At 53.7% G+C, this 13,087-nt stretch overlaps 1 protein-coding gene across 1 annotated transcript in view; it reads right to left on the bottom strand.

Annotated features, from left to right (window-relative positions):
• The window catches only part of LOC105494442 (myomesin 3), a 59,738-nt gene that overhangs the window by 39,980 nt on the left and 6,671 nt on the right, over positions 1 to 13,087 (bottom strand). The window contains exons 6-10 of the mRNA XM_011762852.2: positions 6,988 to 7,083; positions 5,209 to 5,297; positions 2,726 to 2,770; positions 2,135 to 2,272; positions 248 to 409 (exon numbers count right to left, since the gene is read on the bottom strand). Of these exons, the coding sequence (XP_011761154.2) occupies positions 248 to 409; positions 2,135 to 2,272; positions 2,726 to 2,770; positions 5,209 to 5,297; positions 6,988 to 7,083 (530 nt within the window). The remainder of the gene's footprint in view (positions 1 to 247; positions 410 to 2,134; positions 2,273 to 2,725; positions 2,771 to 5,208; positions 5,298 to 6,987; positions 7,084 to 13,087) is intronic.

Below are 13,087 nucleotides of genomic sequence, written 5' to 3'. Positions count from 1 at the left end.
TCCAGCCCCACACTCAGCTCCCCGCCTCCTTGGCTCCAGCCGGGCTAACTCTCAGGCCACATTCCTTTGGAGAGTCACAGGATGTCATGTGGGGTCTTGGAGACCCCAACCCAAAGCCCTGATTTTATGGCAGAGAAATTGAGGCCCCAAGACAGTAGGGCCCTTGCTTAAGGTTCCACAGCAAATGAGGGGCAGAGCCCTGGTCTCTGGGCTTCTGCTGCCACCTCGCACACACCCATGCCCTCACCTCTCACAAGCACGTAGGTGCTCTGTTCCCGGGGTCCGAAGGGTGAGGGCACCTGGACCGTGTAGAGCCCCTCATCCTCCTTGTAGGTGCAGGACACCTTCAGGGATGCCTGGCAGTCTGCGTAGAGGATCTTCCGACGTCTTGAGGACCTCAGTAGCCTCCCTGTGGAAGGGAAGTGGGGGGCCATTGAGTTTGTGGGGGTTCCTGGTCTCACCTGGGAACCGTGGAAACTCAGGGGGCCTGGAGACCCTGGCTAGGCAGACAGAGAGGCTGGTGAGGCTCAGCTCAGGCCTTGGGTGCAGCTGGTGGCCTCCAGGGCTTCGCCAAGGTAGCAGAGAACTCTTCTTTGCAGAGGGCTTGGGGAGGAGGGAAGGGCCAGTGTGGGGCTGAGGCTCAATGAGGGAGTGAGGGTTTAGGGACATAGCCAGTGACAAGGTGAGGAGTTGTAGGTTCTCTGAGGAAGTAGGAGCAAGAGAGATGGGTCCCTGTATGGGGTCAGGGGACTCAAAGAAGGAGGGCCTGTTTGCGGGGGGTGGGAGCTCAGTAAAGGGCCTGGGTCTCATTGAGAGAGCTGGGGCCTCGGTGAGGCGGGTGGAGGACTTGTTGAGGGGTTAGGGGTCAGGGAGGGGAGTGAGCGTTCATGGGATGGGAGCTTAGGAGGTGGATGGGGACTCAGAAGCGGAGTCCAGGGCTCAGGGGCGGGCCCTGCCCTGAGGCCACACTGTGGGGCCAGCTCTTCTCTTTACCCCATGGGAAGACTCTGCCCTCCAGTCAGCACCTCCATTCCGGAAGATCTACAAGTTTGGGAAAACATCTCAGCCTTGTTATTGCAGCTGTCAGGGATCCTGATGGCTTCCCTACTCCCTACTGCCCCAGCAGGTACAGCCTCCCTGGGCTCAGAGCTGGGGGTGCCAGAGGGGCACTCTACTCTGGGTCCTTAGGCTATAGGCCTGGTCATGGATGGGGTAGGAGGTCCACATCTTCCTGCCTTGGCCCTGACCAGGCTTCTCCAGGCCTTGCCTGAGACGTCCCCAGAGGCCTCCCAGCCCACGGGTCAGCAACTGTTTATCTGCACCACAACCCTGACTCTGAAAAGCCCGATGCAACTGTCGCAGCCTGCCCCGAGCGCTTGTGGTGCCCTCCTGCCTCCTGACCTTGGGGCTCTGTTCCCATTGCTTTAAGAGCCCTCACTCACTTTTTTTTTTTTTTTTTTTTTTTTGAGACAGAGTTTCGCTCTTGTCCCCCAGGCTGGAATGCAGTGATGCCATCTTGGCTCACTGCAACCTCTGCCTCCCAGGTTCAAGCAATTCTCCTGCCTCAGCCTCCCAAGTAGCTAGGATTACAGGCACCCACCACTGCACCTGGCTAATTTTTTGTATTTTTAGTAGAGACGGCGTTTCACCATGTTAGCCAGGCCTGAACTCTTGACTTCAGGTGATCCACCCGCCTCAGCCTCCCAGAGTACTAGGATTACAGGTGTGAGCCACCACGCCTGGCCTCCCTCACTCACTCTTAGGGAGGTAACGATGCATGCAAATGGCTGAGCAGGTGCTTGGTCAGTGCTGGTGGCTACAATTGTGCTGATGGCTTCCTCCCTCCTCCCTCCTCCCTCCTCCCAGGTGGACACAGCCCCTGGACTCATGCACATCTGCCCCTACCCTCTGCCCCAGTCCCAGCCCAGGGCCTGGCACCCCACAGATGCTTGGTGGCCATTTGTGGGGTGGCATGGTCTGACCACACCTGGCTGTACTCCTGCTCTCCTCTGCCTCTTCAGCTCAGTTGGTACTGGTTGGAGAGAGTCTCTCCGCTAGGGGTCCTCTCTGGCTCTGAGTTGAGCTTTGGAGGTGCTAGCTCTGGAGGCTGGGGGCCAGGACTGGGGGTCCTCACCGTCTCGGAACCACTGGATGCTCTCAGCATCTAACACATCTTCCGAAAACAAGCATGACAAGGAGAAGGGTTCCTTCTCACGAGCAAAGACTGGCTTCAGCACCGAGGTGAATTCCACGCTGGGGCCAAACATCGATCCTGGGGTGGGAATGAAATTTGGGGCAGAAGTTTTTGAGGCAGCCAGCCCGGCCTGGGACTTAGGAGTGAGGACTTTTCTAGGGCATCCCCTCTCTTCTGGGTCTTGACCGGGAGAAGGGGACCTGGCCTTGGGGTAGGATGGGAAGAGACTTATCTAGGTAGGGGCCAGAGAAGCCAAAGAGCAAACATCTGAAGGCCAAGTCTACTGGTTTTTCTGGCTTTGCCTTTCAAACCCAGTTTTAGTCAGAGGACAGTTCAGCAGCCGGGGACAGCTCTGGGGTACCCTGCGGCCCTTAGAAGTCAGGTGCAAGTGTTACCAGCTCATAGACAAACCCCGGTGGACATCCTTTTATGGGCAGCGGATGGCTATATTCTAAACAGGTACCATAGTGGGTTTGGGGAGCAAAGACTGAACAAAGAATCCCAGGTCCCATGCTCCCCCAGCCGACTTACTTTTGAAGATCTCTGAATCGAAGCCGGCATCCTTCCCCAGGTAAGCTGAAAACCAAAGGCAAATGGAGTTGGAGAAGGTTCAGACCCCACATTCCTATGCTATTTTGGGGACATAGGCTTTCGATATGAGTTCGAGTCCTGGTCTGTTGGTGGCTCCCCCTTGTGGCTTTGGGAAAGTTCTTTCACCTCTCTGTGCCTCAGTTTCTTCAGCAGTAAAATGGGACAGTAATTCCTACCTGGGGCAAGGAATGAGCAGGTTCTCATGAACCAAGCCCCCAGCCATAGCCTGACACATGGCAGGTTCTCAACACATACTGGTTTCCTTTGTCTCCCCAAACTTGCCCCCAGGATCACGCATTATCTTTACAGTGGTCAAGCCCAGTCAGAGACGCAGAGACGCGGGCATTTCTGGTGGGATCAGGGAGAGTAGTGGGGCAGGGGCAGCACTGAGAGAGTCCAGGGGCTGAAGGGTGAAATCCAAGGTAATGTTGCCACAGACCACCAGAGAATAGTAACAGCAGCTCTCACTCACACAGTGCTTGCCCCATGCTGTGAGGATTAAACAAGCCAATTAAACACATTGACTCATTTAATCTTCACAACAGCCCTGTCAGTGGGTACTATTATTATCCCGTCAAACAGATGAGAAAACTGAGGCACAGCTGTTCAGACAACACCCCAGCAGCCTGAAGCTATGACATGACACTGGTCCCTGGAAAGGCCCTTCCTGAGCAAGGTCCAGAGATGGGCAGGAGGCTGCCCGAGATCACACAGGTCAGTGGAAGAGTTAGGATTGGAACTCAGGGCTGCTGCCCCCCAGGCCACTAAAATCACCCAAGTTGCTATGGAGATGAGAGCAGAGAAGAGGGTGGTAGTGGCGGTGAGTAGAGTAGGAGGAGCAGGGGGTTGGCTGGAGTCTGGGGCCAAGAGCAAGCCTGGTGGACCCTGGAGCTGCCAGCCTTGATGGAGAGAGGGACAGGGATCTGGAAGGAGTGGTGGGAAGGATGGGTGGGCAGAGGGAGGCAGAGCCCCAGTCCCTGACCTTGGGCTTGACTCTGGGCACGGCCTGTGGGGACAGCTCAAATTTCTGCACAAGAGCTTGGCCTGGCAGCAGGATCTGCCTCCGAAGAGCTATTTAGGGAACAGGACAGTGGGTGGAGAAGGCTGTGCAGGACAGTTTAACAAGGTCTGATGAGAGGCAGGGAGGGTGGGCTGGGATCCACCTGTCTACCGCCCAAGACAGCTGCCTTAGGAGCGTGTGTATGAGTGCGCGTGTATGAGTGCATGTGTGTGAGTGTGTGTGAGTGTGCATGTGTGTGCATCTGTGGGCTTCTCTCTCCCGGGGGTCCTGGAACTCAGGGCACGGCATTCTTCTGGGCCCAAATGTGTGACCCCCGTGGGCAGTGCCCTGCCCTGGTCATGGGAGTGGGTACCACATGCCAAGGCTTATCACCTCATTTAATCAACACGGGCATCTGAGAGAGGTGGTAGGATTGTAGGATTCTTCCTTTCACAGATGAAGAAATAGAGGCTCAGAGAAGTGAGGTGGCTTCCCAGGTTTACACGGCCAGCTGGCGGCAGAGCCATGATGTGAACTTGGGTCTGGCTGACTCCTGAGTGTCTCCCTGCTTTATGCTGTGATTTCAGATGCCCAGGGGGTGACCTCCAGGAGGGGCCCAAGCCCAGCTGGAAAATGTGCACCAGAACCCACATGGGGCAGTGAGGGTCAGGTGGGGAGTTGCTGGGGTTTGGCCTTTGCCCCGAGGACCCCTCAGTAGGGTTGGCAGGGCCAGACCACCCTCCCAGAGGCCCTGAGATGGATCCCGACCTAAGCGCAATCCGGTGGGCCAAGCATGCTCTTTGGCATGGCGGGCAGGTGGGTTCGCCTTGAACAGCTGTGTAGGTTGTGCTCTGCGCAAAGACATCCCCTGAGAGAGCAACGTGGGGGCTAAAATTCAGTCTGTTTTCCATTTGCCAAGCCATGTGCCCTGGAGTGGGAGCTGCACCTGCCTGCAGAAAAGGGGCCTCTTTTGCTAATTCATCCACTCAGTTCACACAAAGGCGCCCACCATGCCAGTGATGACTCTGCAGAGAGAGCTGAGTTCAAGTCCCAGCCCTGCCACTATCTGGCTCAGGATGAAGTCAGGTACCATCAAGGGTGTCTGGCACACAGTGAAGACTCAGGAGAGGTCAGTTCCCTTCCCCTCTCCCAGTTGCTCTTGACACCAACCCACAGGGACAGGTGATCCTGCCTCACTCGCCTTCCACCATCAGCCCATGCCAGGCTGATGGAGGAGACTATCACCCGCTACGAAGGCCTCCAGGGAAGCGGGAGTCTCCAGGGCTGCCCTGGTCACCCAATGCCAGGCTGAACAGCCTTGTGCCAACGGCCTTTCCTCAGGTCTCACGCAGACCCATGTCCTTGTCTGCTCAGCTAGGGTTTGCTGTGGCCCGGACTGCCTGTTGGGGATGGGAGGACTTACTGCGGACGAGGACTTTGGCGAAGGAGGAGGCCTGGCCGTAGGCATTCTTCACTCGCACAGTGTAAGTGGCTGAGTCCTCAATGGTGCATCTGAAAAGGAGAGAAGGAGAAGTTCCTCCCAAGACTGCTGGGCTCCAGGGGAAACACAAGTCCCCATATGTGGGTGGGAAAGGCTGGAACTAAGGAAAGCCTCATGGTGCCAGGAAGAGACTTTGGTCACAATCTCTGAAAAGCTGTGTTTTTAGGTTGGCCACTGCACCTTTCCATGCTTCGGTGTCCTCTGAAAAACTGGGGACATGACACCACCTAAACCATCTCAGGATAAAGTGCTTTGAAAATATGATATGCCACATTGCAGTTATTGCTGACTCTGGAGGATCAGAGAGGTTAAGTGACTTTCCCAGAGTCACAGAGCAAATGGAATTCAACTCAGCTTCAAACAAGAATCCTGGAGCGGGAGGCTCCTTCCTTCTCAGAGAGCAGCAGACAAACTTGGTCAAGGCAGACAGCAATCTGGGTAGAACTAGGCCAGACACCCAGGTGTTCCCAGTCTCAGATATGGGTCTCACCACCAACCAGGCCAACCCTGTCATGTTCCCAGTGGAAGCCTGGGCCAGCTCCATCCTAGGGGCACCCTGGTGACAGAGGGGAGGTGGTAGGATGTGGCACCTCTGGCCCCATTAGCAAGCAGAGGCCCCTTGATGCCTCCTTTTTGCGCCGGTCACTCAGCGCAGGAATCCCTCTTGCTTCTGCCTGTCCCTGGAGGTCTCCTGGGCCTGCACACCTTCCCCGACTCTGCAGTCCATGGGGTGCCTCCCTTACGTGGTCAGATAATTATGTCTCCCCACTTCTGGAGGGTAAGATGACTGTTCTGCTTATCTTTGTGTCTCTGAGGTCTGGGTCGGTTGAACTGGAGGGTTTGGTGTTTGGGAAACAGCCCAGATAGAGAGAAATGGCTCACACCAGGCCCTGCCGCATAGCAGCTGTACAAGACCCTTAATTTTCTGGGCCTCTTTTGTCGCCTGTGACATGGGGTGCTCCCTCAAGCATGGTGGCAGGGATTATGGATTGTATGTGAAAAGCACCTAGCACAGGGCTTGGCACCTGGGAGGAACTCAGCGTGTGGCAGCTGATATGAATGATGAGTGACACATATCATCTCATTTAATAAGCCACCACGCCTTATATTCCTATGTGGCCTCCCCGCATGCGCCCTGCCTTTTCTCTCAAAACCATGCTTAGGACTCACCATCTGCTGAAAGGCCGAACTCTCTCCCATGTAATTGCTTCCCCTCACATGTGTACGTCTGTGTATACAAGCACATGTGTGAGCACTGTGTATGTGCATGTGTGCACGTGTGTGTGCACTGTGTATGTGCATGTGTGCATATGTGTGTGCACAGGTGCATATGTGCGCGTATTATGGTATTTTCTTTCCCCCACAAGGAGCCTTCCCAGCGTGCCTAGTTCAGCGTCCAGTCCACGCGGCCAGCCTCTGAGTCCAAATTTCTCACCATGTATCTCAAGGCATCGAAATCACATAGTGGGTGTGTGTTAAATATCAATTCCTGGGCTCCATTCCAGACCTGCTTAGTCTGAATCTCTGGGGGTAAGGGGAGGGTCTGTCCTGTCCCAGGAATCGGTATTTTCACCAGCACCCCAGAGACTTCTGAAGAAGGTGAACCTGGGCCGCGGCTCTGAGGAAGGGTTTGGGATCCTGCTCTGGCCTCGGCGGTGGCAGGGCCCGGGGTCATGGGTCTCTCCAGGTCCCCAGTCTCACCTCCTAATCTCCAGGGACAGCAGCCCGTAGTTGTTGGTGATTCGGTATTTTCCGGCAGGAAAGAGGCGGGGATCAATCCTTGTGTCATTTTTGTACCTGTGGAGACACAGCGGTCTGTGGCAGGCAGTGTGTTCCAAGTGGGAGGGGTCTGGAGTCTCTCGGACGGGGATTCCAGCTGCAGGTTTTTGTTTCGTTTTGTTTTGTTTTTTGAGATGGAGTCTTGCTCTGTCGCCCAGGCTGGAGGGCAGTGGTGCGATCTTAGCTCACTGCAACCTCCGCCTCCCAGATTCAAGCAATTCTCCCTGCCTCAGCCTCCCAAGTAGCTGGGATTACAGGTGCCCCCACCACACCCAGTTAATTTTAGTATTTTTAGTAGAGATGGGTTTCCCCATGTTGGCCAGGCTGGTCTCGAACTCCTGACCTCAGGTGATCCACCCGCCTCAGCCTCCCAAAGTGCTGGGATTATAGGCGTGAACCACCATGCCTGGCCTTCAGTTGCAGTTTTGTGTTGCTTACTTGCTGGTGCGATCGGAGCAGTACTTACGCCACTCTGAGCCTCAGTTGTCCTGACCTGTGAAATGGGGGTATGAACGCACTGGCCCTCACAGGGCTGCTGTGATAATTAAATGGGATGAGCATATAAAGGCTTTCCCCTGTGCCCACATACCACAGGTCCTTAAGGGTTTGTTTCCCTTCTGGGGGCAGAGAAGAAGGAGCCTGTAATTAGGGGCAGCTGCCCCTCCCCCTACCCAGCCATCCCCAGGGGTACCCTAGGACCAGGCCCCAGCTTTTCCCTTCCCTCTGAAGGGGCTTGCCAGGGAAGGAACCCCAGACCCCTGCCTCTCTTCCCAACCCCTGAGGATGGCTGTTCTTTTTGGTTCTCATTACAATAGCTGGAGGAGCTTTCAAAAATCTCCATGCCCAGTTTTTGAACATAAGGCTGTGGGAATTTGCATCAGAAACTGCTAATTGTTGTCCAATATCCATTCTCAGGGGGAAATAGAATTTACTCATGGGTCACCCAATATATGACATATCTCCTTGCCTCTCTTTCTGCTAGGTGTGGTCGTATGACTTAGTATTGTCAACAGCAAGCGGGGACAAGAGTCATGTGGCTGCCCCGATGACACCCTTTGCCCCCTTTCACGTCATCGTTCCCTTTGTCCTTGGCAGGAACAGGGAGGTGCTGGTGGCTGTCTCACACCCTGAAGTTCAGGGTTGACCCTCCAGGAGTGATCTGGAGCTCAGTCCCTGGGGAATCTGCATCCAGGCATTTAGATGGAAGAAAACAAGCTTCTAGCTTATGTAAGCCATTAAAAACAAAACAAAACTCCAGGTCCAGGCTGCATCCCAAATCAATGAAATCAGAATTTCTGGGGGTGAGACCCTCAGATCCGTATTTTGAAAATCCTCTGGTGAGGCCAGATGCGGTAGCTCATGCCTGTAATCCCAACACTTTGGGAGGCCAAGGCTGGATGATTGCTTGAGGCCAGGAGTTCAAGACCACCCTGGGCAATATAGCAAGACCTCATCTTTACAAAATATTCTTTAAAATAATTAGCTGGTTGTGGTGGGGTGTGCCTGTTGTCCTAGCTACTCAGGAGGCTGAGGCAGGAGGACTGCTTGAGGCCAGGAGTTAGAGGTTGCAGTGAACCACGATTGCACCACTGCACTCCAGCCTGGGTGATAGAGCAAGACCCTGTCCCAAAAAAAAAAAATTGTTTTTCTTAATGTCCTCTGCTGATTCCCAAGGGTAGTAAAGCGGATCACCCTGCCCTGGATGTTGCCCTTATTTTCTGTGAACTTGGGTCTTGTTCCCCCTGCTGTGTGGACAGGACATTGGGGTGGCCTGGGGTCCTGGAGGCCTAAGCAGTAGGAGCTGAGGAGTGAGGATGAGTGGCACTTAGGAGACCTGGGTTTTGACACAGCTTGCTGTGTGACCTTGGGCAACTCCGTACCCCTCTCTGGGCCTCTGTGTCCCTGAGGCCATGGAATGGAGTCTCACAGGATGAATTCTTCTCTCTGCCCTGGGTGGGTGGTTGAGGTTGAAGAGGAGGCCTCCCAGAGAGAGGGCACCCCGGCCTCAGTCCACTTCCTTCCCTGGACCTGGCCTCATTCATGCCCTGTTTGTCTCCAGGGCAACCAAACACAGCCACACCCATGCCCCACCACGCAGCCCCCAGTCTGGCCCCCTCCTGAAAGGACCCCGGCTAAACCTCCCGCAGAGAGGGTGATGTCTAATCTGGGTGCTCAATCTCCCCAGCTCTCCAGGCCTGGGGGCCAGGGTTAGGCCCCCTACCACGCACCTGTCAGGAAGATTCCAGACACCTCAGCCTGGCCAGCTTTTCTTTTCCTGGAAAAAGCAGCTGCTGCAGCTCTGGCATGGCCGAGACAGCCGGAGACCTCAACGCTCACCCCTCCCTCTCTCTGGGCCTCAGTCTCTGCCTGTGCCATCAGGCCCTTGAAGGTACAAGCAGAGGACCACCTGAAGTGGCAGCCAGTGACAAAACAAGCTTGACTGGGACAGGGGAAGTGAGGGGCCTGCCCAGGGTCTGGCTCTGCAAAGACCTCAAAAGGAGTGAGATTTCTGTTATTTATCTACATCTTTTTTTTGGCCTCACATATTTTGGTGTTCGATTTTACTTTTTAAGACTGCTTTAGGGAGGCTGAGGTGGGGGGATCACTTGAAGTCAGGAGTTCCAGACTAGCCTGGCCAAAATGGTGAAATCCCATCTCTACTAAAAATACACACAAAAAATTTAGCTGGGCATGGCGGCAGGTGCCTGTCATCCCAGCTACTTGGGAGGCTGAGGCAGGAGAATCGCTTGAACCCGGGAGGTGGAGGCTGCAGTGAGCTGAGATGGTGCCACTGCACTCCAGGCTGAGCAACAGAATGAGACTCCATCTTAAAAAAAAAAAAATGCTTTAAAAAAAGAAAATAAGACCAGGCATAGTGGCTCATGCCTGTATTCCCAGAGCTTTGGGAGACTGAGATGGGAGGAATACTTGAGACCAGGAGTTCGAGACCAGCCTGGGCAACATAGGGAGACTCTGTCTCTACAAAAAATTAAAAAGTTAGCCAGGTGTGGTGGCACATGCCTGTGGTCCCAGCTACTTGGGAGGCTGGGGTGGGAGCATCGCTTGAGCCCAGGAAGTTGAGGTGCAGTGAGCTGTGATTGAACCACTGCACTCCAGCCTGGCAACAGAGTGAGACCTTATCTCTAAATAATAATAATAATGATAATCATTGAATGAATAGACTTGTCTAATACGCCAGGTGAGCTGGAATATTCCTCCAGCCCTGAGGCTGGACAGAACCTCTGGAGGTCAGTCCTGGGGCAACATGTGGCCCTGCCTGATGTGACTGATGATGGAAAACCAGATCCATCAAGCCAGGAGTACCAGGGGCCACCTGAGTTGCCTGGGCTGGAGGTGGACCTGAGCTTGGCCTCTGCCAGTTGTCAGGAATGCTCAGCTCCCTGTTGTGGCAACCTCGTTGGCAGGGGTAGAAACAAATCCCAAGAGGTTTCCAAATGCCTTCGATGTGGGCCTCAGTGCCAGGGCTGAGCAGAGCTTGGCTGTGGGGCCAGGACAGCTGAGATGCTAACCTCCACTTGGCCCGGCCAACGCTGGGAGCAGTCCTCCTAGTGGAACCAGTAACTTGCCTGCAGGGACCGCCCGGTCCCCACAGCATCCCAGAGCCCAGCAGGGTACTTGGCATACTTTTTGGAATAAATTCCAGCTGGCAATGACCAGCCCTGAGGCCAGCTCCCTCAAGATGCCTTTCTTGATGGCTCCTGGCCTGAGTGATTTCTATTTCTCTGACTTCTGAAGCATTATATGTGCTTTAAGGAAAGTAACACTTGTAATGGAACAGGAATTAAAAGAAAAATTAAAGAATGTGTAAGCAAAAACTCAGCTGTATGTAAGAAAACCCAATTCCCCCTGAGGAAGAGAAAGAGCTGGAATCCTTTAAAAATTAACTGCGTGTTTTTCTGTGGCTAGTGAGCCTTATCTCCTCCTTTCCCAGGCATTGTGAAGACCCTGTTTCTCTAGCTGTGCAGCTGCAACGCCACTAGACAGATACACTCAAGTCGTAAAAGTAAGAAATGATGTAATGCATTGAATACCTGTCTTTGTTTCTCGCTTCTGTAATATGCTTCCCCCTGCACAGATCTCCCCTGCCCCCAACCCACAAAATGCTTAAAAGGTCACCGGACTCTTTGTTCGGGGCTCAGTCCTTTGGATGTTAATCTGACTGGGTTGGATTAACTAAATAATTAAATAATGCCTCCTCAACCCCCTGGTCTCTCTGATTCCTTAATTATCCCATAGCAGTAATAATCACTCTCCTACTCTCTAGGCCAGTTGAAAGAGTTATGGGCTTAGAGGCAGGAGACCTGAATTTGAATCCTAGCTCACATTGGCTGTGTGACCTTAGATAAGTCACACTACCTCTCTGAGCCTTGATATCCTTACCTGTGAAATGGGTGTAATAGTTCCTATCTCATGAATGGCCCTGATGCTCAAATCAGAGTGAAGTTCTGGGTCATTGTAATGTGGATTCACGTATAAGAGGCTGCTGTTTTCCTTTGTGTTTTCCATTATTTGTGCCTCTATTCTCTCTCCTGCTAGACCATCGGCTGTTCCCTGTCAAGATCTGGCTGATATACAGCCTCTTCTGAGAAGCCTTCCTGGATTCTATGGGCTGAGGTAGCCCCTTCTTCCTTTTCACCCAGACTCTTTGATCTCAAATATCACCCACGAATATACTTCTTTGCATGTTGATGTTTCTTTTCTGGGCTAAGAGTTAGTTCCTTGAAGGTGAGATTGTGTCTGGTTATTTCCTTTCTTTTCTTTTTTGAGACAGAGTCTCGTTCTGTCGCCAGGCTGGAGTGCAGTGGTGCAATCTCAGCTCACTGCATCCTCTGCCTCCCGGGTTCAAGTGATTCTCCTGTCTCAGCCTCCCAAGTAGTTGGGATTACAGGCACCCGCCACCACGCTCAGCTAATTTTTGTATTTTTAGTAGAGACAGGGTTTCACCATGTTGGCAAGGATGGTCTCGAATTCCTGACTTCAGGTGATCCACCTGCCTCGGACTCCCAAAGTGCCGGGAGTACAGGTGTGAGCCACCGTGCCTGGCTGCTTTTTTTTTTTTTCCTGTGAGACAGGATCTTACTCTGTCATCCAGGATGGAGTGCAGTGGTGCAATCATGGTACACGGCAGCCTTGACCTCAGCTTCCCAAGTAGCTGGGACTACAAGTGCAGGCCACACGCCCAGCTAGTTTTTAAATTTTTTGTAGAGATGGGGTCTCCCAGCTGCCCAGGATGTTCTCAAACTCCTAGGTTCAAGTGATCCTCCCTCCTTGGCTTCCCAAAGTGCTGGAAGTGGGCCTGGGCTTGTTTGGTTATTTCTGTGCCCCAGTGCCTCAGTCAGGTCCTGGGACAGATGACACTCTCAGTAAATATTTGTTGAAACCACTTCCTCATCCCCCAGGGTACTGGGCAATGGGCCTTAGATACAGGGGGCACTCAGGAAAGAGTAGCTAAGCCATGTGAATGACGTGTCTTCTTCTGTGGTGAGACTGAGACGTGGGCCGCAGCCATGCCCACCCCGATCTGTGCCTGTGCAGGAGACCCCTGCCCCTGCTCTGCCCCTCCCCAAGTGAGACCTAGCCTCTGGCGTTCTACCCTCCCAGGAATGGCATTTCCTGTTTTCCCAGCCCTTTTCAAGTTCTGAGGTTTCCATGCTATTGTATTAAATTCTCATCACACACAAGCTGGACAGGAGGCCTTCAATCCATTCTTCAAAATAGGAAATGGAGGCAGGACCAGGGAGTTTAAGAGACATGGCTGAGACCTCACACTGAGTAGAGAGAGAGAAATCGAGGGTGGGAACACAAAGCTCCCCCCTGCCCCTGAGGCCTGTGCTCCTTCTCTGTAGGCCCTGCCCTCCCCATCTTCTCCCTGCCCCTTGGCCCCTGTCCCGCCTCTCACCATCATCCTCAACCCTGGAGACACCCAGCTTGCAGCACCTGCCTTCTCATGAGACCAGAATTATATTTTTAAGAGGGCTGGCTCCCCAGGGGCCCAGTCTTC

Source organism: Macaca nemestrina, chromosome 1, assembly GCF_043159975.1.
Source record: "Macaca nemestrina isolate mMacNem1 chromosome 1, mMacNem.hap1, whole genome shotgun sequence".
NCBI classification, from domain to species: Eukaryota; Metazoa; Chordata; class Mammalia; order Primates; family Cercopithecidae; genus Macaca; species Macaca nemestrina.
This window is presented reverse-complemented; position numbering and strand designations above follow the sequence as displayed.